General features: G+C 44.9%; 1 protein-coding gene across 1 annotated transcript in view; it reads left to right on the top strand.

The window, feature by feature from the left end:
• LOC146871941 (STE20-related kinase adapter protein alpha-like) overlaps positions 1 to 24,557 on the top strand; it is a 366,775-nt gene that overhangs the window by 126,108 nt on the left and 216,110 nt on the right. The window contains exon 8 of the mRNA XM_085652306.1: positions 17,527 to 17,698. Coding sequence (XP_085508432.1) covers positions 17,527 to 17,698 — 172 coding nt within the window. The remainder of the gene's footprint in view (positions 1 to 17,526; positions 17,699 to 24,557) is intronic.

Genomic DNA, 24,557 nt, shown 5'->3' with positions numbered 1-24,557 from the left:
AGCTTGTGGAAGCCATGATGTCGGATCGTCCCCACCATTGGGCAAATACATTTAGGACTAATATGCAACTGCTACAGCGCTGAACGCTACAAATCCCCTCGCTACAAACCAGACCACAAATCATTCACTCATTCACTGGTGGGGCCCATAACACCAAACATTCATTCTACTTTTAGATCAATGGTCCTCAAGAGAGGAGAGTTTCTTTCCTTTTATTCCATGCGCTGGAAATGGGAGGAAGAGTGCACCAATCACCTGATGAGTATCGACAAGTTTACCTATACCTCCCTACCTCACCAGGATCTCAATACATGATAACCTAGCAGTCCCTCCCATACTATTGGCCATGGATCAGCCAGTTGCTGGGAATAGCAACCCTTAATTCTTCTAAACAATATACATTGAAATACTTCAAATAATAACCCGACACAGTTCTTTAAATGCAAACAATATGTTTATCTAATTTAAGCATAAGGAAATCATATAGCATTCAATATTTGGTTCGCATATTTACCTAATCTGGCTAAATGTCGTCCTGTATGTTAATTTCAGATCTTTCGTCTCTATGCCCATAAATCAAAGAATCAGTTCGTAAATTAATTGGGCATCTGATCAGTCCATCAGAGTCTCTGGCAGCAGCTGTCCAGCAGTGTCCCCGTCCTCTCCGTCAGCATAACGTCAGGCTATCTGGTAAAGTGATGGAGTGCGAAGAAGTAAGCTCAAAGCGTCGACTAAAAAACCTACCCTCTCTAGTCTACTTTTATAATAAATTTTTATCTGCAAATTTTTCAATACATGTTACAAAACAATTTTAATTGGTTAACCAGGACCATTCTTCCTGCTTCTCATACATCAAATGTTGCATTAGATGCAGCTTCTCAAATTTTGGGTACATTTGCAACAGTTTCTAGTTCATTCAGGGCATGTTGATTCCCATGCAGGGTCGTGTCCTTTGTGTCATCAAATATAATAGTTAATAGTTTTAGTAAATCCATTGTTTGGTGTTTGGCGCTCCTCCCAGGATGACCTTCACGGATACAGTCTGCCTGGGGTCAGGACGATGTTATTGTTGCTCATCTTTTAGCGCAGGCGCACTTCATTCAGTGACTTCTCTCTCTTGTCGGGGCGTCAGAATAGGGATGGCAGCCATTTTGTGGCCACTCCAGAAAGGTCAACTTAAGCAAAGAAACATAAAACGTAATTAATACATAGAAATGACTATTAAAATGTTATTCCCTCACAAAACCCACTATGTGTATGTATTTATCTAGCCAAAAGCAACACGCATTGCAGTTTATACTCACAATTTAAAGCACGATTCACAAATCACATCACAAAGGCAACATTAAACATGCAAATTCTAAATATCTGATATTAGTATGCGTACGAAATTAGTTTACGTATCAATCAAGCCATGCAAATGTGATTCCCACGTGTATTTTCTAATTAGTAATGTTGATTAATTTAAACACAGCAAACAATTAATACTATTAATGTTAATCAGTTATTCATGTTAATTCAAAATGATGAAATGGAGGAGGTATACGTTTCTTAGGGAAAACCTCGCTCCAGCAATCCCCCCTTTGGTGATTTTATCACCACAAAACACCCAAATTTAGTTCCCTTTTTCGAAGATTTGAAATGACTTCTTATTCATAGCTCAAAATTCAGTTTCTTCATATTCATCTCTTTTTACCTTCTTATACATTTTGTCTTTCCACTCATCTAAGGCTATCTCTTCAAAATCCTTTTCTGGATCTTTCCCTTTTCTCTTAAGTTTATCTCTTTTTATTTTATTATTTGTTTTCTTTTTCCTGCAACACATACACCCTAATCTTATCAAAAATACTGCAACTATCACACATGTTAATGGAAACAGAATTTTACCTATAACAGTACTACCTATCTTAGCTAAGAAATTTTTAATAGCCGCTATTTTCTTTCCCATTCTTGTCCATACATCTTCAACCTCTAGTGGTACAAGTTCATCGTGCAATTCAGTAATATTTTTAATATAAACCTTTAGATCTTTACTTTCATCTGGAATGTAAGTGCAACAATGTTGAACTTTCAGCATTCCACAGACTCCACCCTCTTTTGCCAAAAGAATGTCAAGGGCAAGTCGATTTTGCATCACCATAGCACGCATGGCAACCATTTCAGTATTAACCAATAAGAATCCATGAGCAGTGCTTGTTGACAAGCGATCCACTACTGTAGATAATCTTCTAATTTTATTTGCATTCAGAGTTATTCCCACTGCCGGTATCAATGCACAAAAGATGTCCCCACAATTTCTGCCCAAGATTCTCTCTTTCTTCGCGCTAAATGACTATTTACACCTTCTTCTCTGTCCATGTGAAAGATTTTGGGAAATACCAGGCCTACATAACATGTGCCATACCAATGGTCTGGCAAACGATAATATGCCCTGTTCCCACAGATAAAATATATTCCAGGAAATACTGGATCTCTTCCACCTTTGAATCCCCATCCACCCATGATTCGGTATGTATCATGGCACTCACTGTTACCTACAAATAAGTTATCATATGCAGTTTGATTCCTTCTTATACAAAGTTTTCCTTTCTGAGGCCTGTCTAAAGCTATCGTTGGTGTTGACTCTCCTTTTGTCAGGTGTTTCTCCATTTCTATGTCCCAAGCTGTTTTCTCAACCTCTCCTTCTGTTGCCTTTTTGTGCATCTTATGCCTTCTTTCCTCAACCATATTCAAAAATGTCTTTTCTTCTTTCTGCAAACTGCATGTCAAATTATATTTAAACACAGCTTCTAATGTTAGTTCACTAGTCTCTAGGAAAAATTCACCTAAAACCTTTGCAGGTCTTACCTTATTCAATTTATTATTAGCAGGCACTAATGCAAAAATGTTATCTACATCTGAAAAATAATACTCTAATTTCCCTATTTCATAAAATAAACTAGCTATTACACTACAGGTTATTCCATAAGTAGCTGGAAGGTGATGGTAAGTCACTCCCTCTGCCACAGAAGCAGGTAACTGCATGCAGACATAGCAGTCCCTTACATCCATAGTCTTTACATATTCATACAATAATTTTGAAACTACATTATTAGAGAAATCATTAATAGACCTATCTTTATGCAAATGAATGTTTATTGCTACAGTCGGTACTACTTTGAAATTTTACCTATGTTAGTTTTGTTTTGACCATTTCCTTCTATTGTATCTATTGTGACTTTAAATGATATTACAAGAGCAAGGATGCTCCATAAAAGCATTAATAATCCTGTACAACAGCAACATGTTTTACACCATCTTTTCATGAATGTACATCTACTTTTACTACCATCTGTATTAGCCATTTTTCTAAAATAGACTGTGTCTTTTGACTTAGCCTCTTCTACTTTGTGACCAGTTTCTACCCCAAAGCTTCTAAGCTTCTACTTGGTTCTACTAGTTTTCTACTTCTTCATTCTCCACATCAACAGCTTCTTTGATTATTCAGTTTGGCATCTCATCATCCTTTGCCTCCTTCACCCAATCAGGATACAGAATTTCCTGAATCTCCTCTTCTTCTTCTCCAATATCGGACAAGAGAACTCTCAGGATTTCTGATTCTTCTTCTTCTTTAACCACTTTCAGTAATGCCTCCTCTGGATTTCCTTGATTATCTGCCTCTTGGGATTCTTCAGGCATGGCCACATACGTCCATTCCGGCGACTTATACTTCTGGTTAGGTTTTCTTGTTCTTCCAGATTCTTTTGTTACAACTGTTTCTTTTCCCTTTGATTTTTCCTGACTTGTGACTTCATTCACCTGTTCAGCTCTGGGTGATTTCACTCGAGACAGTCGATATCTTAGTCTTTTTATTTTGTTCGGCCAAACTTCTGGTTTTACAGTTTTTCTCACTTTACTTTCTTTGACATTCTTTTCATTCTTTTCTTCTCTCCAAGCTCTTTCTCAGAACTCGCCCTTCAGGTATTTCGTTCCCACTCTCTTCTGATTCTGTCCCAACTTGCTTTTCCTTTTCACCAGTTTCTTTATCCACCACTTGTTCTGGTTTCCTTACTTCTTTCCCTCCTCGGATCTCCGGCACGCAATCTTCCTGCTGACTACTTGTCCCTTCACCTAGCTGGATGTTGCAATTCCCTACACCTCCTCGGGGGTCTTCCGCAATCTGTCCCTCTCTCTCTGTAACTGTCCCTTCTTCATTCAAATCTATTAGTTCAGGTGGAATTTCTCTCAAGATTTCCTCTGGGATCTGTTCCCTTTGACTTTCTTTTACTGCTTCTTCTTTGTCTTTTCCTTCTTTCTTTTTAGGTTCTTTACTGGGACCTTTCTTTCTCTGCTCGTCTTCAGAATCTGAGCTTTCAGAAATCTGCAATCTTCTTCTCAGAGAGACACTTCTGGGGACCAGAATCTGCTTCGGTTCGTTTTCCCCCCTTTCAGGATCTTCACGTGTCTTTGGTTCTTCGTGATCTGATTCAGTACTCAACTCTGATTCTTCATAGTACTCTTTCTCCTTGAAATCCACCGGATTTGGTATTCTCAAGGTATGGCTTGCATGGATCCAGTTTTTCAGTCCAGCACACTTCACAGCTGTCGTCGTGGTCAGAATGACTTGTCTTGGTTTTCCCCACCTAGGAACCAAACAGTTTCTTCTTCTGTGGACCTTTATCCTCACCCAATCTCCTGGGCTTAAATCATGGGCTTGCTTCTTTTCAAGGGTGGTGGCATCCGCTCCAACCTGATGAAACACAGAATGAACTGCGTCAGCCAGGCCTTTACAGTACTCCAACACCATGTCATCAGAAATTGTCATCAGCTTGTTGACTGGTATGTATGCATGCCTCATCGCACGTCCATGATTATTTCATGAGGACTTAGCCCTGTAGTTCTATCTGGGGTTGCACGTATGGTCATCAAAACTAGAGCCAAGACATCAGGCCATTTCATTACTGTGGCTAAACACATTTTCCCAATTCTGTTCTTGATTGTACCATTCATTTGCTCAAACACACCAGAAGACTCTGGTCGGTAGGCACAGTGCAGTTTCTGTTGTACATTCAATGCTTCACTGACCAATTTTACAATCTCATTATAGAAATGCCCTCCTCTGTCTGATTCAAGGGTCACTGGGAACCCGAACCTGGGGATGAATTCCCTCAAAAGCAGCTTTGCTACTGTCAATCCATCATTTCTCCTTGTCGGGTTCTACCCACCTGGAGAATAGGCAGACTATGACCAGAACGTACCTCAATCTGTTACATGTTGGCATCTCAATGAAATCTATTTGTATTCTGGTAAAAGGCCCTCCTTCTCGGCCTATAGTTCCTAGGCTCACCACTGTCTTTCTCCCAGGATTGTATTGCTGACAAATTAAACACCTCTGACATAGGCTCTCTGATATGATTCTGAATTTTGGGTTGTACCAGGTCTGCTTATATGACCTGATCATAGCATCTCTCCCTATGTGTCCCTGACCATGATACATACGTGCCATGGTAGACAACATGCTATCAGGCATGACTGGTCTTCCATCTCGATAGACCCACACATGATCCTTTTCCCTTGGTGCACATCCTGCTTTTACCCACTGCCTTGTTTCCTCATATCCTGCTTCCTCCTGCAATTGTCTCACTTCTTCCCATGTCCCTACAACGTTAGTAAACATTAAGGAATAGGAAGTCATTTCCTTCTCCTTTGCCCGATTGACCGAATAATGATTTCTAGCACAATACTGTGCCATGTCATTGGCATAACGATTGCCGACAGTAACATAATCCTCCCCTTGGTTATGGGCAGCACATTTCACCACAGCCAATTGTTTAGGCAGCTGTATCGCCTCAATCAATTTTCCAACCACTTCAGCATTCTTTATAGGAGTCCCACTTGAGGTCAGGAAACCTCTTTGCAGCCACAACTGGCCAAAATCCTGGACAATTCCGAAGCCATACTGGCTGTCAGTTATCACAGTCACTCTCACACCTTTCCCAATTTTGCATGCTCGAGTCAGAGCTACTAACTCTGCTACATGGGCAGATTTTACTCCTTTCAGATAGGATGCTTCCATCACTGTGGAAACCGTACACACTGCATACGCTGCACTCAACACTCCTTCTTCTATTCTCAAACATGACCCATCGACAAACATTACATACTCGTTTTCGGCCAAAGGTACATCTTTTATGTCTGGTCGTGGTTTTGTACAATACTCAAGCACATCCAAACAATCATGATCTGCTTCATCTCTCACTTCCACATTCTCACCATCAGGTAGCAATGTTGCTGGATTCACATTCACACATCTTGCAAGGCTCACATTCGTTGCACCTAATATGACTTTCTCATACTTAGTCAGCCGACTATGTGTCATATACTGAGTACGACTCCTTGTTAAAAGAATCGCCACATCATGAGGTACAAACACTTTCAAAGGATATCCCATCACGATTCCTTCACTCTGCTCCAAACTTCAACATGTTGCAGCCACTGCTTTCAGACATCCAGGTAAGCCTACAGCTACTGGGTCAAGCATCGATGAGTACTATGCAATCGGTCTCCTCAATCTTCCATGCTTCTGGATTAACACAGAAAGTGCGCATCCATTTCTTTCACTGCAATATAGCTCAAATTATTTTTCATAATCCGGCATACCCAATGCTGGGGCTTCACACAATCCATCTTTCAATCGTTTGAATGCTGCCAATTCTTCCTTGTTTAATTCAAGGGGATCTTTTACATCACTCCTTGTTAGCCGTACCAGAGGTTTTGCAATCAGCGAAAAGTTGCTGATCCACTGGCGGCAGTACCCTACCATTCCCAGAAACATTCTTACTTCTCTTTGAGTCATGGGGGCTCTCATTCCTTTCATGATTCTGATTCTGTCTATTGTTATTTTCCTCAATCCCTTTTCAATGTTATGTCCCAAATACTGTACTTCCTTCTTACAGTACTGCAGTTTGGCTGGGGACACTTTTAATCCTCCATCTGCCAAGTGATTTAGTAAGGCTATAGTGTCTACCTCACAAGCTTCACGAGTTTTCGACGCAACTAGGAGGTCGTCGATGTACTGCACTAATACTGAATTCTCGGGCATTTGCAGACTCTCTAATGACTTAAATATTGAGGAGCTTTCGGTATACCCCTGTGGGATTCGGCACCATGCCAAAATACGGTCTCCAAACCGAAATGCAAAAATTTGCTGACTGTCGTGATGCAATGGAATGGACTATTCTGAATTTCCCATTTGGCTTTTTCAGGCCCATTATGGGTGAATTACATGGACTGCTCAATATTTCCCTCAGAATTCCTTGCTTGATCATTTTCTCAATTATTGGAGTTACTCCTTCAATTATTTCAGGTGTCAATCTGTACTGAGGAATGTTTGGATAACTCACTCCATCTTTGACAGTAATTTTCACTGGGTCTACGTTTCTCATTAGCCCTACATCTTCTCCAGTAAAATCCCAAACCTCTGCTTTCACAGACAGTTTCAATTCTCTGGGCAATTCATCTGGATTAAATACTGCATATGTTCCAATAGTTTCACATTTTCTGTTCGCTATGGTCATTTTGTACAATACATCCTCATCTGGTGTTTCAAAGGCTATTCCATCTGGAGTACAAAATATAGTGCAGTTCATCTTGCACAGTAGGTCCCTACCTAGCAAGTTTACAGGACTGGTGTCACACACCACAAATCGGCGCATGTCAGAAAATTTCCCTATACTAACCTTTACAGGTTCTGTAAGATGTGTTTTTAGCTGTTGGTTGGATACACCAACTACTTGGATTGTTTCATCCGAAAGAGGAAGGTTCTTAACATCTGCTGATCTAACAGTAGATCGAGTAGCGCCAGTGTCCACTAGGAAAATAATGTTGTCATCATTATTCTTCCCATCTACAAATGGTCCTGTCTGGTCTACTTCTAGAGTTGCGCCAAGTACGCACTCTTCTTCCTCCCTTCGGCACCGTCAATAATCCATTTCCGAATCACTCTCATCATGCTGCAGCCAATACTGCGAAACAGTGCGAGCGCGTGATGGTTTATTTACCTGTTCTTCATTGTAGAATCCCGATTCTTTACTATAATTCTGTGAGTTTCTGTTCTGTGGTAAAGGTGGTTTTGGCACCTGGTTCTGGGAAGTAACCACCTGCTGCTGTTGCTGCAGTTGACCACACACCTCTTTCCGCACCCGTGGATTCAACGATCGATTTTCAATATTAGTATTTGGAGGGTTATTACACTCGGATTTCCAATGCCCTAACTCACCGCAATTGTGACATGGGAATTTCTTTTTGGCTTCCTCTATATTACCTCTCACTTTCCCTGTACCAAATCGGGGTCTCACTCCTGGATTGTTCGCCTGTTCTACCAATTGAGCTTCCTGTCGTTCGGCTACCTTTACCTGTGCCCACATTGCCTTTTCTTTCAGCTTTCGTTGTTTTGCCTCAATCTCATCACTGAAATATTTTGCATGTCTCAAAACTTCATCTATTTTCTTATTTTGCCAATCAACTGTATGCTGCTTTATCATATCACCAATTTCTGGGCGTAAACCATATACAAACCTGTATACAAAATGGCTCAAGTCTTTATCACTCAGATTCTCGTCTCCGCTGAACTGTTTAAAAGCCTGAATTAGTCTCTCATAATTTGCATGTACTGACTCCTTGCTTTCCTGTTGGGTCCTGTCAATTTTTACCCAATCGGTTTCTTTAGGGGGTACCTTATTTTTCAGGAATGCCATAACCTGCTCATATTTCTTCATTACCTCTGGATCGGGAGCTCCTGTCTTAGGGTCCCTAGGATACTCTTGAGTAGGCCAATTTATCATCAGCTTGCATTCTGTCCACAGATCTGCTGGTACTATTATATCAAATAGACTATTCAAATCTATCCATAATACCTTTGCCAATTTTACAAATCTGTCTACCTGCCGGTACCACTCGACGGGCTTTTCACGTAGTCGAGGGAAGTCATTTGTGAAAGACAAAATGTTCTGCCTTGTCCATGGAACATGGACTTACCCTCCCCCTGGAATCTCTCTCATGGGGTATTCTGTCGTCACCTTTTCTTTCTCTCTAACAGGAAATGCTGGAAATGTCTTTTCTATGATATTATCACGTCTTTTACACCACTTGCTTCTCCATCTATCAACATCTCCCCATTTTCTCAACAAACCAATTATGTTCTTAATTTGACCTATCCTACCTGCGGTATTCAGGTTCTCTATATCCTTCTCAGTGAAATCAACTCGATAGGATTTTTGCAGTGTTTTTACTGTCAAAATCTATTCCCATTTCATTTGCAATTTGCTCTAATCTTTCATGCAGGTTTTTCGCTCTCCAGGTTGCACTCTTGCAAAGGAACAACAATTCCTCATCCTGGTAATTTTTCAATTTCTCAGTAGGGATGGTTCCTACTATTAAATCTTCCAATACCATTCGTAAATTTGCCACATCTATTGACTGTTATTCTTGATCCTTTTTCTGTAACTCTCTGATCCATTCATTTAACTCATCTACAGAAGGTCCCACTGAATTATTTACATTATTTTGTTCTGGGGCCTTTTGTGGTTTTAATACTGTTTCCATTGTCATTCTGCTCTTTTCAGCGTAAATCTGATTTACAAATGGATTAGTTGAAACATTCGGTTCAAACATATTCATTGTCGGTCCCCACGGATTGTCAATTTGACTCCGTTCAGTATTCTCAATTGTATTTTGGCTTCTGTATGGCACTGTCAAACAATGTTCAGTATCTTTTTGTTTCTCAAATATGGGCATTACCGGACCTGTCGTTACTGGAACTGTCACAGCTTCTAGATTCTTGGTCAATTCTCTTATTTTCTCAGTCAATTCTAGGGTAGTTTTGACCAGTTCCACTGAATTCTCATCATTTACCCTACTTCCTGTCTGTTTTTCTGTCTCTCTTGCAGAGTTACTTTTCCATAGTTCTGGTGACATGGTCTCTGTTTTAATTATTCGTAAGGTTTCTCTCATTGGGGCACTTGGTGTCAATGCCTCTGGTTCTGGTCGATACGGTGGTGGGTTTTTGTAAAACACTTCATCAAGAACATCATCTTCTGATTCATTCACTTCATACCCACTCGAATCCGTATTCCGCCTTTTCTCAGTACATTTTTTCCCTTCATTCTCTCCTATCATTCTCACGGGATACAGACCATCAGTCATACTTGCATTCCGCCACCTTTTCATCCTGTCGTCATGTGTCTCATGTCCGTATGATCTACCGAACATATATCTGTAACCCCTACCACTTCTCTGTTTCTCTCGTTCATGCATCTCGTCTTCCCATTCCGTCAATGCCTCAAACTGCGTAGGTCTAGGTCTCGGTTCTAAGTTCATCATCTTATCCCGGAGGTTTCTCAGAACAGCTAAATTAAAGGAACCATGTTCTGGAAACGCCAGGACCCCATCGTCCTTGGTGTATTTTACCCAATTGTCTAACCAAATACAAGTATGGTACCCATATTTTGCAATCATTGCAGATGCGGGGGTTTTCGGTGGAGGAAGTAACTGTCCTTCCCTCGTCTCAACTACTTTATCTTTCTTGAACCATCTTTTAATTTTCCCAAACCATGTTTTCTTCTTTTCTGGTGGTTGGTAAAACATTTTCTCGTTTTACGTATACCGTTTAGTCCTCTTACAATGGTACCGCTATTCTGTCCACTCACAGCGCGACTCTTACTAACGCACCAATCAGGAGTGTCTACGTCACTATCCCAATCCTCCAGTCTCAGCGCGACTCACACTAACGCACCAATCAGGGAGCGTTTACGTCACACTGTTTTCTTCCGCTCCTAGCGCGGCTTTATACTAACGCACCAATCCGGAGCGTTCTACGCCTCTAACCTACTATCCAATCTCAGCGCGGTCGTTTTGACGTCAGCAGCCGCTGCGGCAACTCGCTCTGGTCTGCTCCCATCTACCCCTCCTTTACAAGACCGCTCCGTGAACTTTTACTGTAACTTTTTGCGATTCGATTAGTAACAACACTAAAACATCTCCATTGTCTGCTTCGCTAACCAAAGAACAGCAAAGGACCTTTCTCACAGAGTTCCGTCTGTCCCGAGAGCAGCGCTTACCTCTGCCCTACTACGGAATCGTTACTTCCGTTGATAAAGTAGCACATCCCTCTACTTCACCCTTCTAGCAAGCATTAGCTAATTGTTCCTCTGGTATTTTAGAAATAACCTAGAGTTTCGCAATCAACCCAAATGCCTTTACATTCACACTCGCTCATACATGAAAATGTAGTACATACGCACAGAATCCTGTCTTTCCCGAGAACAGCGAACAGTCTGTCCTACTACAGAATTATAACACTCGTTAACAAAGCAGCGCTTCCCTCTACTTTGTCCTTCTAACAAGCTCAGAGAACACATGCTACCTTTTCAGTGATAAGCGTTATCGGTATGCCAATTGGTTTCCTGGTAATTAAAGACCAAAATTTCACAGGTAACCTTCGCTATCATACGCACTTTTCTCACACAGAAAATGTCTCTATTGGCAACACACGACGATGTCACCGAATCGAACCCAGACAATGTGCCGTGCAACTTCACTTGTCACACGTTTCCCCTGTGTGCCTACAGGGCTATAACAAGCCCATCTTTCCCGAGAGCAGCATCTGCCTCTGCTCTACTACGGAACTGCTAAATTTCCGACTTCCTACATCCCAGAAGCCGTGCAAACAACATATAACTCAACGCGACTCAACATAGAGTGTTAGTACATAAATCAATACCAATCAATAATCAATAAGCTATTTACAAGCAATCGTCGCTAAACCCAAAACAATAGCTAACCATCATTCTGCTACCAAGAAAACTGCTACAGCGCTGAACGTTACAAATCCCCTCGCTACAGACCAGACCACAAATCATTCACTCATTCACTGGTGGGGCCCATAACACCAAACATTCATTCTACTTTCAGATCAATGGTCCTCAAGAGAGGAGAGCTTCTTTCCTTTTATTCCATGCGCTGGAAATGGGAGGAAGAGTGCACCAATCACCTGATGAGTATCGACAAGTTTACCTATACCTCCCTACCTCACCAGGATCTCAATACATGATAACCTAGCAGTCCCTCCCATACTATTGGCCATGGATCAGCCAGTTGCTGGGAATACCAACCCTTAATTCTTCTAAACAATATACATTGAAATACTTCAAATAATAACCCGACACAGTTCTTTAAATGCAAACAATATGTTTATCTAATTTAAGCATAAGGAAATCATATAGCATTCAATATTTGGTTCGCATATTTACCTAATCTGGCTAAATGTCGTCCTCTATGTCAATTTCAGATCTTTCGTCTCTATGCCCATAAATCAAAGAATCATTTCGTGAATTAATTGGGCATCTGATCAGTCCATCAGAGTCTTTGGCAGCAGCTGTCCAGCAGTGTCACCGTCCTCTCCGTCAGCATAACGTCAGGCTACCTGGTAAAGTGATGGAGTCGAAGAAGTAAGCTCAAAGAGTCGACTAAAAAACCTACCCTCTCTAGTCTACTTTTATAATACATTTTTATCGGCAAATGTTTCAATACATGTTACAAAACAATTTTAATTGGTTAACCAGGACCATTCTTCCTGCTTCTCATACATCAAATGTTGCATTAGATGCAGCTTCTCAAATTTTGGGTACATTTGCAACAGTTTCTAGTTCATTCACGGCATGTTGATTCCCATGCAGGGTCGTGTCCTTTGTGTCATCAAATATAATAGTTCATAGTTTTAGTAAATCCATTGTTTGGTGCTTGGCGCTCCTCCCAGGATGACCTTCACGGATACAGTCTGCCTGGGGTCAGGACGAGGTTATTGTTGCTCATCTTTTAGCGCAGGCGCACTTCACTCAGTGACTTCTCTGTCTTGTCGGGGCGTCAGAATAGGGATGGCAGCTATTTTGTGGCCACTCCAGAAAGGTCAACTTAAGCAAAGAAACATAAAACGTAATTAATACATAGAAATGACTATTAAAATGTTATTCCCTCACTAAACCCACTATGTGTATGTATTTATCTAGCCAAAAGCAACACGCATTGCAGTTTATACTCACAATTTAAAGCACGATTCACAAATCACATCACAAAGGCAACATTAAACATGCAAATTCTAAATATCTGATATTAGTATGCGTACAAAATTAGTTTACGTATCAATCAAGCCATGCAAATGCGATTCCCACGTGTATTTTCTAATTAGTAATGTTGATTAATTTAAACACAGCAAACAATTAATACTATTAATGTTAATCAGTTATTCATGTTAATTCAAAATGATGAAATGGAGGAGGTATACGTTTCTTAGGGAAAACCTCGCTCCAGCACAACAAGGACTGCAAGTGAGTGCAGGGACTGAAATAGGGAATAGATCATAAAACCGGTAGATGTACTGAAGTCGGATCGTCTCCAGCTTAGGGATTGAGAGAGCGGTCTTGCTGTATGAGCTTCTGAGAAGTGAAATGGAAAGTTTGTGATGTTGGCCACAGTTCAAGTACCCTCTTCTTCACCGGATCCGTTGAGCGCAGGGCTCCTAGACAGGATGGAGTCGGACACGGCCTGACGCAAGGATTTCGAGGGGCCCGGGATACCGCTCGTCAGTCAGTGAGGTGGTCGGGCTGGGGGTGCCGGACCCCCGAGCTGAAGCCTGGGAGAGAGGGCACTGGGGTGGTGCACCTGGTGATCGGGATGCCTCCCCCCGACAATCGTTTTTCTTGCGGGACCTAGTCCGGCGTCTCTGGGGCTTAGGCAGAGTCGGGTGTGGCTGCAAGGGGATCCGGTGGGCGGGGGGAGAGACCAGCCGGTTCAAGAGGGGCCGTTCTTCCGTGAGCCAAGTCCATGCTGCCTGAGGGCTGTCAAAGAAGACTGTCTTGCTTTGAAAGATAACTTTGAGCCGGGCCGGGAAGAGAAGGCCGTAGCGGAGACCCATGTTACGGAGCTTCTGTTTAACCTCATCGTATGTTTGACGCTGGGCCTGTACCTCCCTGGTGTAATCCGGGAAGACCATGATCCTGTTGTTCTGAAACTGCAATGGACCCTGTGCCCTGGCCGCCCGAGGATGGCATCTCTGTCACGGAAATTAAGGATCCTCAGGATTATGGGTCGGGCAGAGGCTCCGGGCGGAGGCTTGTGAGCCAAGGAGCGGTGAGCCCGTTCAATGGCCAACCAGGGTGAGAGGGATTCTTTGGGCATCCAGGAGCGCACCCAGGTTTCCACGAACGTGTCGGCATGACCCTGCTCCACTCCCTCGGGAAAACCTACAAGGCGTATATTGTTTCTCTGTGACCTGTTTTCGGCATCCTCAGCCCTTCGGTGGAGCTCCGAGGTCTGGGTCTGGAGACGTGCCACCTGAGTCTTGAGTTGGTCAATGGCATTTTCCGCCGTGGAGATACGGGCCTCCGCGATTCATGCTGTCGCGTTGCGCAGGTCCTGGCGAATGAGAGCCATATCTACCCTCACTTCTCCAATCTTGTTTTCAACCGATGCTTGCGACGCGCCTATCGCCTGAAGGATGGTGGTGAGATCCCCCCCGGTGGCGCCAGGCACGTTGGGCGTCCCACCGCCAGGATCCCGGTCCAACGTGGTGAATTGATCCATTTTTGTTTGAGTTTGGGGGCCAGGATTCTGTAGGGTGCGGTTTCTGCCCATTGCCACCAGGGGTAGAATGCGACCAGCACAGGCAGGGGCGAGCAATTGTCCCGCAGAGGAGGAAGGGGGGACCTTCGACACCCAGACCGTCAATACTCAGGTCCGGGCACCCAAGACCCCTCCCACAGGCCCCAAGAAAGGCAAGATCAATTCGGTGACCCGGGCCCAGAGGCAGGTCTGGGCGAAATGATCCAGCGGAGGGCGGCGGCGTCAGGCCTGGCAACAGCCACGGCAACAGTCTCCAAGCCCAGTCCCTAAGTCCGGCCGAAGCGGCTTCCCCTCCAAGAGAGTACCTTAGAGATTGGATTGGACAGTGGCCCAGGGGGAGCCGAGGCCTGCAGTGGGCTCTGCCTCTGACACGGCCGGCCGGAGCAGAAGGGGCCCCTTTTGATTCCTCCTGTCGGACCCGAAGAAGCACCCCGACAGGGAGTGTGGTGTGGAAAGGAGCGGGGTCAGAGTAGCCAAGAAGGAGGGGGTGGAGGCGCCGAAGGTACTCCGTCATGCTGCCACCCGACGTGGTGGCCGATCCCCACCCCCAGACCCCCCTCACCGGAGGTCTCCACCGGCGGGGCGACAAGAGAGTCACTCGCAACCCGGGGCCCAGACGTCCTGGCAGCATTGGGTGCGCCGGTGCTCCCACGTGGAATCACAGTGGCGCGAGGGATCAGACTCCGGGCGGCCCAGTCGATCGCGACAGGGGAGGCCGCACACCGGTCAGGAGATAGGCCGGTGGCCGGCAATGATGGCGGACTGAAGGAGCAGGCCCAGGATTACAAGGGGGTGGGAGAGCAGGGGGGACAATGGAGAGAGGGGGGGCGGGGGCACCAGGTCACCCTTCCTCCCCGCCACCCGACATAGTGGCCGGTCCCCAACCCCAAACCCAAGCCCCACTCACTGGTGACTCCCACAGCACTACCAGCAGGATTCCGGCCCTTCAACCACACCAGCCAGCACCCCCGGTGGCCCGACTGGGGCCCCTAGCTGGGCCCAGGGCACGTTCACCACCACCCAATTTGGTAGCCGAGGTCGATGTGCCACCAGGTCACCGGGCCTCACCAGCAGCAGGCAGGTGCGGGGGCGCCGAGAAAAGCAAAGCGGGGGACCAACAGTGAAGGCCGGTCCAAGGGCCACCGCCCTCTGCAGGCCAGAAGTCCCCAACGGGCCAAGACAAGGCCCCGGCGCCACGGGGGCAGTGCAGCAGCAGGCAGGGGACTGGACCCCTCAGGGTAATGGCAGCGGGCTTATGTGGGTCTTATCTGGAGTTAGCGGGCCATACTTCCCGTTGGCTCAGTCACTTTCAGAGAGGGGAAAGCAGGCAATCCACAGCAGCGCTCGGAGGACCCGCAGGGTGGGGCAGGCTCCAGGCGCCCGGTCCCCAGCGCAGACTAAGTGTTTCTTCTCGCAGCCTCAGTTCTCAACGCATAAGCCCGCTGCCATTACCCTGAGGGGTCCAGTCCCCTGCCTGCTGCTGCACTGCCCCCGTGGCGCCGGGACCTTGTCTTGGCCCGTTGGTGACTTCTGGCCTGCAGAGGGCGGTGGCCCTTGGACCGGCCTTCACTGTTGGTCCCCCGCTTTGCTTTTCTCGGCGCCCCCGCACCTGCCTGCTGCTGGTGAGGCCCGGTGACCTGGTGGCACATCGACCTCGGCTACCAAATTGGGTGGTGGTGAACGTGCCCTGGGCCCAGCTAGGGGCCACAGTCGGGCCACCGGGGGTGCTGGCTGGTGTGGTTGAAGGGCCGGAATCCTGCTGGTAGTGCCGTGGGAGTCACCAGTGAGTGGGGCTTGGGAAGCAGGCAATCCACAGCAGCGCTCGGAGGACCCGCAGGGTGGGGCAGGCTCCAGGCGCCCGGTCCCCAGCGCAGACAAAGTGTTTCTTCTCGCAGCCTCAGTTCTCAACGCTTCTATTCCACCTCTCAGTTTCCAGTCGCGCCAATCAGCAAGTAGGCGCGGCTGCTACCCCGGCCGCCGGGAGGGCCCCGAAGGAGGAGGAATCGGCAGCGCCCAAGCCACGCAGCGCTGGAGCGGGCCGCCGGTGGAGCCGCCATTTTGTGTGCTCAGCGGCGGGCAGGGGCCGGAACCGGCCGAAGGAGGCTCCGATCCACTCAAAAATTAGCCCAGAACTCAGCAAAAGGGGCAGAGGGTCTCTGGCAGCAGTAAACAGGGTCAGATGGCAGCTGTCTGCGGCGGATGCAAGGCGGATGACGGAGGGGGTCCGAAGCACTCTCAGAGTGCGACCGCCATCTTGACGCCTCAGGCCACGCCCCAAAGCTTGATGTTTTCATTACTGTAGCAAGATGCTCTATTATTTCAATAAGCTAGATCTTAAAAAATCACAGGAGTGATATTTGTGCTTTGACTGCCACTCATCAATGATACTACAGGTTAAACTGTGGAACATAGAGTAGTTCCTCCCTTGATCTGTTGAACATTTCTGTACACTGCTTTAGGCTAGGTTTATAGTGGGTGGGTTTGTGGTTTTCTATGAACAGTTCTTTCTTACTGCCTTCCTAAAGTCTGCAGTTAATGGGTGTAATCGATCCGTGTTGCCACTCTGCCCATGCTGGAATATTTTTAAATGTTTGTTAAAGCCATAGCAACATACTGATGTCAGGAGACACCTAGGAAGTTATTAAGAAAGCGATGTATCATTGAGTTGGGGAACAATAAACACATGTTATTCAGCGCAAAGATACCTGTCGCAGCAAACGTGCGCTTTGCAAATACACGTTATGTGATATGTTAAACCTCCCCCCTGTGGGGGAAGGGAGGGCCCCCCTGTGGGGGAAGGGAGGGTCTGTGGGGAAAGTGATGTGATTGACTTCAAGGCTCAACTTGAATTGTTTTCCATTTGCTTCAAAGGAGTGTGAAGGCAAGTCACATTCTGATCTCTGTGGATGGGAAGGTGTACCTGTCGGGCCTGCGTAGCATCCTCAGCATGATCAACCATGGCCAGCGGGTGCGGGAGGTGCATGACTTTCCAAAATACAGCATCAAGGTCCTGACCTGGCTCAGCCCAGTAGTCTTACAACAGGTAATGCAACAGCAGAGGGAGAGGGTGAGAGAACGCGAGAGAGAAAGAAAGAATATACACCCAGAATTAAGAGCAGGAGGGAATTGCCAGGAAATCGCGTCGTTGGAATGTATTATGCATGTGGAGAAAGTCTAGGGGAAATAAATCCGCTTTTAGAAGCACACAGCCGCTACAACTGTGTTAGCGAAGAGAGTGCCAAATCTAGATATCTGCCAGGCTGCAAAATAGGCATCAGTTTATACATTCACAAAATACTACTGAATTGACAGTCAGTTTGGCTGGAAAATCACTTTGCCCGCTCAGATCTGTAGGGCATTTTGGTCAGTCAACTCCACTGACTCTGCTGCTGTGAGGTACTGCTATGATAATTATTCAAAAGGTGAGCAACCTGCTGGTAGAAGTAGCCATCAGAGGAACAGCTTACTTCCCTTCTGTAACGCTGTTCTGAAACAATCCCAAATTATGCACATATCCTTCAGCCTCCTGAACAAGACAAAAAAGGGGTTAGAGATTATCAGGCACAGTATTTGTCTTCTTGTGTGCTACAGATAACACAGAAGGGAACCCAAATATAATGGCCATAAAGTAACTAATACTTTCCAGAAATCAGAAGGTTCTCTTATTAATTGCCCCGTTTCAATGCAGTACAGAGGATTGTGATACAGGCTACACGATGTGAATCTTAAAATGTCTGCACCAGCATAAGAACAGTGTGATGATGCCCTTTGTTTAGGTCCTGGGGGAAGTTAGTTATTGAAAATAATGTTAAGGAAGCATTTTCCTTTACCGTAGGTTACACAAAGCCATAATTAATAATGCACTTCCATTGAACTATAAACGCACTCCCGTTGGGTAATTTCCTATTTACGGGTAGCGGTGCAGTCAAAGTTTTTAGTATAATTGGTTGGGATTAGAAGTTCTTCAAGATTTTATGTACAGGTGGGAAAAACTATAATGCATACAAAATAAAAGAGGTGGCTAGCACTTCTGACACCAAGATATGACCCCAAAAGTATTTGTAGTGTTAAAACACTACAATACCTTGTTCCACTTACCTAAAAATCTTGTTAGAATGAAGAGCATCTCCAGTGGGCTCGCAAATTGTCCTAACCATGAACAGCTGCCCCAGACAACAAAATGCTCTAAGGAATGCTTGTATTCATCTTTCACTAACAATGTCATGTCTCGTTCCTTTTCTTGCAAACTGCTAGTCCATACTGAGACCAGCCTTACAGAAAACAGACTCTGTCCTGCTGCAGTTGTAGCAGTCCAGCCTCAGCTGCCAGTCCAGGTCCCCTCTGGACGGGAACATAAGCAACCCCAGACCGAGGTCCGCATATACTGACTCCATTTAGAGAGGCAAAATGGGAGAAAACCAGTGGGTTAGAATAGAGCCTGAGTGATGGCCTGTGCCTGATATTAATTCAAACATTCCTTTCATCGCTTCATCGTTTGTTGGCATGGCTACCCAAGTGTGACAGGTAAGCCTTGACATGGTCTCTTCCTCACTGTGCTGCAGAACTCCAACTGCACTTCACTGAAGAACCCAAAGTAGGCTGAAACCTATCTGGTACTGCTTGTGCTCCTATCTGGCAGGGGCCTGGACTGACAGTTTGGCCTGGAAAGGTCTGCCGGAGCAGAACAACAACTGATTGGCATATGGCTGGTCTTTGTCAAGTGGCTGGGGGGGGTGTTGGAGTGGTATGGTTAGTAGCTGATAATAATGCAAGTATTTATTTAATCGTTTGTTGCTTAAAACCAAGCAGGGTATGGTGGCCAATTTTCCCGAGCCAGGCAGAGATTTTCTGATCCAGAAGACAAGAGGCCTCCCTATCTTTTCAGTCTGGAGGCTGCCAGAGGCCATAAACATAACGTGGCAGCAAAGACTTGGAATGGTTTAGTACCAATGACTGCTCTTATTCTGTTTTCCTGATCTTTGATTGAATACCCAGGTAATAGAGCGTTTGGTGTGATGACACATCTGTAGCTTTCCTGCCTAATAATTGTACTTGCAAAGTTTTTTTATTTTCCTCGCGCGTAGTCCTTTTGTTATTGTATCTATTTTTAGGTTGTCTAAGCACCATATCTAGCCTTAGTATTATGTATAGTTAGACAAAGTTGCTTCATATTTATATATTTGTTCAGTATTTTTGATTCAGGTAAAGTGGGCTGTGCATTGTGACGGGTTTGGTGTAATCATACGAATGTGATTGTGAAATCGCAGATATGGAGCACAACGAGGAAAATGCCTAATCGTGTTAATTGGCTGAGTCCGAACCTAAGAATTACCTGGGGCGTCTTTAATGAAATTGATCATTTGCCCCACCCTTACCACCATGTGATCTACAGAGATGGTACTTGACTGAGTGAGCAAAGCACCTGCTGCAGGATCACAAAAAGAGAAGCTGCCTCATAAGTTTGTGCTTTATGTTCACACAAACAATCTGGTGGTGGCATAAACTGTACTGAGACTCTGCAGAAAAGTCAGATGATATATTAGCCGTGGTGGAGAAAATCAAGCGGACATGAAATGTCAGAGTTGGTAGACAAACATAATCACACCCGTGGACTATTTTACATCATTGTAATAAGTTCATGCCTTGGTTTCGGTTATAGTTATGTTGTTGCTGAAAAAGCAGTCGCCTCACATCCTCCAGATACCTTTTTTCCTAGGGAGGGTAAACCTTGAACCAAATTCTGTAAATCGCATATAAAGCCAATAGAACTACATGTCCCACCTCTACCTGATGGAAGTTGAGGTCGCGTAAGGGTCCCATTCTTAAGGCACCTTCTTAGCTGAATGACTGACTGATCAGATTACTGCCTCAGGCACAAAGGGGTGAGAGCTTTCTCACATTGCCCTAGCACTACCACTTAGCAGGTACGAGCAATAAGTTGGTTATGCGTAGAAGGGAAGACCCTACAAGGGCTAGGATTACTCATAGTAGGAAAATTACACAACAGCAGAGGTTACAGTTGACACTCAAGTGCATAGATAAGGATACACCGAGGTAGCCAGAGCACACACTTGCTGAGGTTACAAATGGCAGGGCCAAGGGTGCAATCGCTGGTGTTATCTTAGGACAGGGCGCATACTGACCGGTTACACAGGGAAAGTCAAATCGCGCACATGGGGAGTTTAGAGCTAGTGAGAGAGCATAGTGTTTGAGGGTGCACATAGCAGGCCGTAGTTAATGTGGTAAGAAATGGCAGGATAGAAAGCACGGAATGATTTTACCCAATGATGGGGCTACAGTGTCTAGTTATGCAGAGCACACAATGCTGAGGTTAGGCAGAGCAAGATAGGATACAACATTGATGAATTTACAGATGTGACAGCACAATAGTTGAAGGTATAAGTGACAAATAATATGGTGGCTATTGTTACGGGGACGGAGCTCATATTGGCTAACTTTACACATGGCAGGTTGTACAGTAGATGTGGTTATAGATGGTTGAAGAGCATACAAATGCTGATGCTTAAAATAGCAACAGATTGACTGAGCTTACATATGGCAGAGTGCGCGGTGGCTTAAGTTCCATGTAACGGGCAAGAGTTCAGAATGGCTGAAGTTGCACATGGCTAACAAGTGCACCGAAAGGCAGAAGTTGCACCTGATGACAGTTGGAGCTCACAGTGGCTGAAGTTAATCATCGCTGGGGCAGTTGGCCCGGGTTAATCAGGAGCAGAGTACAAAACGTTTGTAAATGCGCATGAAACAAAGGACACAGTGGCCAAGTTGCACACTACCTGTCGTTAGGAAAGCTGTGCACAGTGGGTAAGGTGCAATGCAACAAGACAGATTGTATAACGGCTAAGGATACAGATGGGGATAGTTCAGTGTCTTATTTAATGCAGGATGATGGTGCACAGCAGTTGTGGTTACCTATGGAACAGCACACAGTGGCTAAGTTTTCACATGACTGCCAAGTGCATATAGTGCCTGAGGTACTCTAATACTACTCCATGTTGCTGAGGTTCCACAAGGCAAAAGAAAGCACATAGTGGCTTAAGATACACTTGGCAGACTAGAGCACACAAATGAAAGTCACGCTTGACAGGGCAGCACACAAAAAGGCAGGTCACACATGGTCAATCAATCAGGGGTTTATATAGCGCGCTACTCACCTGTGAGGGTCTCAAGGCACTGCAACACCGGTCACCTAACACAGTGTCTACACATAGCAGACCAGAGCGCCTAATGGCTGAGGTTCAGCTTGGTGACTGAACGCTTAATGGCTCACATGTTCACCAGTGAGAAACCATAGCTTGCAATGGCTGAAGGTAAACGTGGCAGGATATTTATTACAAGTTGCAGAAAAAGGGTTAAGTTACAGTGATTACACCTGGCTATGAACTCTATATTGAATGGGGGATACTATGTTGCTGGATAAAACACAGTGGTTGAAGTTAGAGCAGTCCAAGTGTGCCCAACAGCTAAGAGCAGACATGAGTGTTGTGGTGCAAGGGTGCTGTTAGAGAGTTGAAGTGAAATACTGTCCAACGTATAGGTTTTCTTTGTGTCGCATCATCTCAAAGTTAGGTTAAGTAAGAAAGGATTGTCTTCTGCTTAACCCCGAATTTTGGGGATATTAAACGGAGGCAAACATTTCCTAACATTTTTGTGATATTGTGTGACCTTGTGGGAGAGAGTGAAGAGGGACTTGAGCTTTGTTCACTTTTATGGATTGGTATGTGATCGTCCTTAAATTCGTATTCCAGTGTGGGAAATAATTGCTGTAGTTTAATGGAAGGAAAAAAGCTAAGGGGAGTAGGGATATCAATGGAGCTAATAACTTTGTTGAAACAAATGTGAAAACATCGAAATTTGTTTTTGTAACGCATTTTATTGAGCTTTATAGTAACAAAGGAGAAGGAGACACCTAACTTTTTAATTTATTATTATGGGCAGTCCATAACATCATAACTACATTGTTTTGCGCCCAATCCTACTCACCACACCTCAAAACTATGTATAATACAAATCACTTTTGTCAGAGAAGACCTGAGCTTCTGCCTCCAGGGACTGTGTCTGAGTACATGGCTGTAGTATAATGCCTGTTTAGTGGGCCAGTGTCCCCATATTTTCTGATGTTTATGTGGACATTACCTGGCCATGTACACAGACTCATGCAGACTCATGCAGTGACCCAACCCTTTTATCCAGCCTTTGAGAGATGGGAGGGCGGAGGGTAGGGCGTCAGATCTTTCCGGGCTTGGGCAATGTCCCTCTGGCTAACCAAAAGACCAATCAGTGACAAAGCCATCCTCTATCTTTTGCTGCCTAGCTCTACATTTATGTGCAAGAGAGCAGTTTTGGGCTCCTGGGGGAGATGCCATCCCAGCACTTCTCTCCATAGATTGCAACCCCCATAAGTCCCTAGTAAATGGTGCCCCTGGTACATAGGGCAAGGATGCTAAAGAGGGTCCTTCATGGCTGCAGCATGTATTGTGTACCCTAAGGGACCCCTCAGCACAATCATGCACACATAGACACAAATAAAAGGTAGTGTCGTGTACAATGCCCATAGCTCGAACTCGTGTAAATGCGAGACCTATTCAGAGAAGCGGCCGCAATTGTCCCAGGCTGCTCAGAAAGTGTAAGCGCGCCTGGCGTGCTGAATGTTGCACGAAAACATGTGGTGCCTGCATGGGGGAAACTATTTTAAGAAAATAGTGCTTACAGACTAAAAAAGACATGCAGCGTAACTGCCAAAGTAAAAGGGCCAACCTTCACGTAAGATTACAAATAAAAACAAGGTAGTACTAAGGAGGGACTAACAAACCTATTATTAAATTGGAAGCCAGCATTTACAATGGACAATGACACAAGCCAATGTCAAATATAGGCGGAGAGTGAGTGGAGCTTCTATTCTATACTCCAATACAGCATGGCTTGCAGAGCAGCGCGTGCTCTGACCAGGCTCAACCTAAAAACAAATGGTGATTCTCAGTTAACATTTATACACATACACTGCCTGCATGCTTGTGCCTTAGTAGCTTAGTGTGTTAGCTCAGACGGCTAACACACCCACTGCAGCTTGAAGACTGATAACGTTAAGATTCTTGACCTTATTTCAGTAAAAGTGCCCTCTCGTCATGCTTGATGTAAGTGTGCGTGTTATATATTTGTCAAACACATGCATTTAAATTAGCTCAAGTACTGTATAGTGTTTTTAAATCACACACACTAAAGTCTACTATTACTTCTAGGTTTATAAAGGAAGCATCAATGCCAACAGTGACACTTTACTCAATTTAATGCATCTTTTTGTAAACGCCGCCAGGTTGAAGAGTGGTAATGAACAAACAGCATCATTTCTTGCATAGTGCATGAAAACAGTTAGGGTGTGTGTCTTAATAAAGTGCTACAATGATTGATGTGTGTGAAAATATATTCCTTATGCATTCAAAGATAATGGTAGTGTCAAAATTAACAACTAACCTTACCTGTTTTCAAGTGCTTAAAATGGGCAGGTACTATCTGGTACAGGCAGGCCTCGAGCCGACGGTAGACTCTGGTAGACACTGTCTACCCACTATATTCAGAGGATAGCGACATTCTCCTTGCTGCAAAGCTGTCCGCTTTCAGCAGAGTGCCGCATTCCTTTCCTACTCCTCCTGAAAGTAATATAAATATGCTAAACTAATCTTGGTCTAATTTTGACACCGGACACTTTCAGCAGTGCCTGCACGTGGTCTTCTTTTGTTCCGAGCAGCATTGTGTAGGCAGGAAAGTTAAGCGGTCATAAGGCCTTTTGTTGGAGTATCCTGGCAGGGAGCCTCATACCCAGATGCAATGGAGGGGAAACAAAGGTTTACATCTTATCACTTTACAGGTACTTAAGGGAGAAATTC

This window comes from Triturus cristatus, chromosome 1_1 (assembly GCF_964204655.1).
Source record: "Triturus cristatus chromosome 1_1, aTriCri1.1, whole genome shotgun sequence".
NCBI classification, from domain to species: domain Eukaryota; kingdom Metazoa; phylum Chordata; class Amphibia; order Caudata; family Salamandridae; genus Triturus; species Triturus cristatus.
Note: the sequence above shows the minus strand (reverse complement) of the source record. Positions and strands in the feature narration are given on the sequence as shown.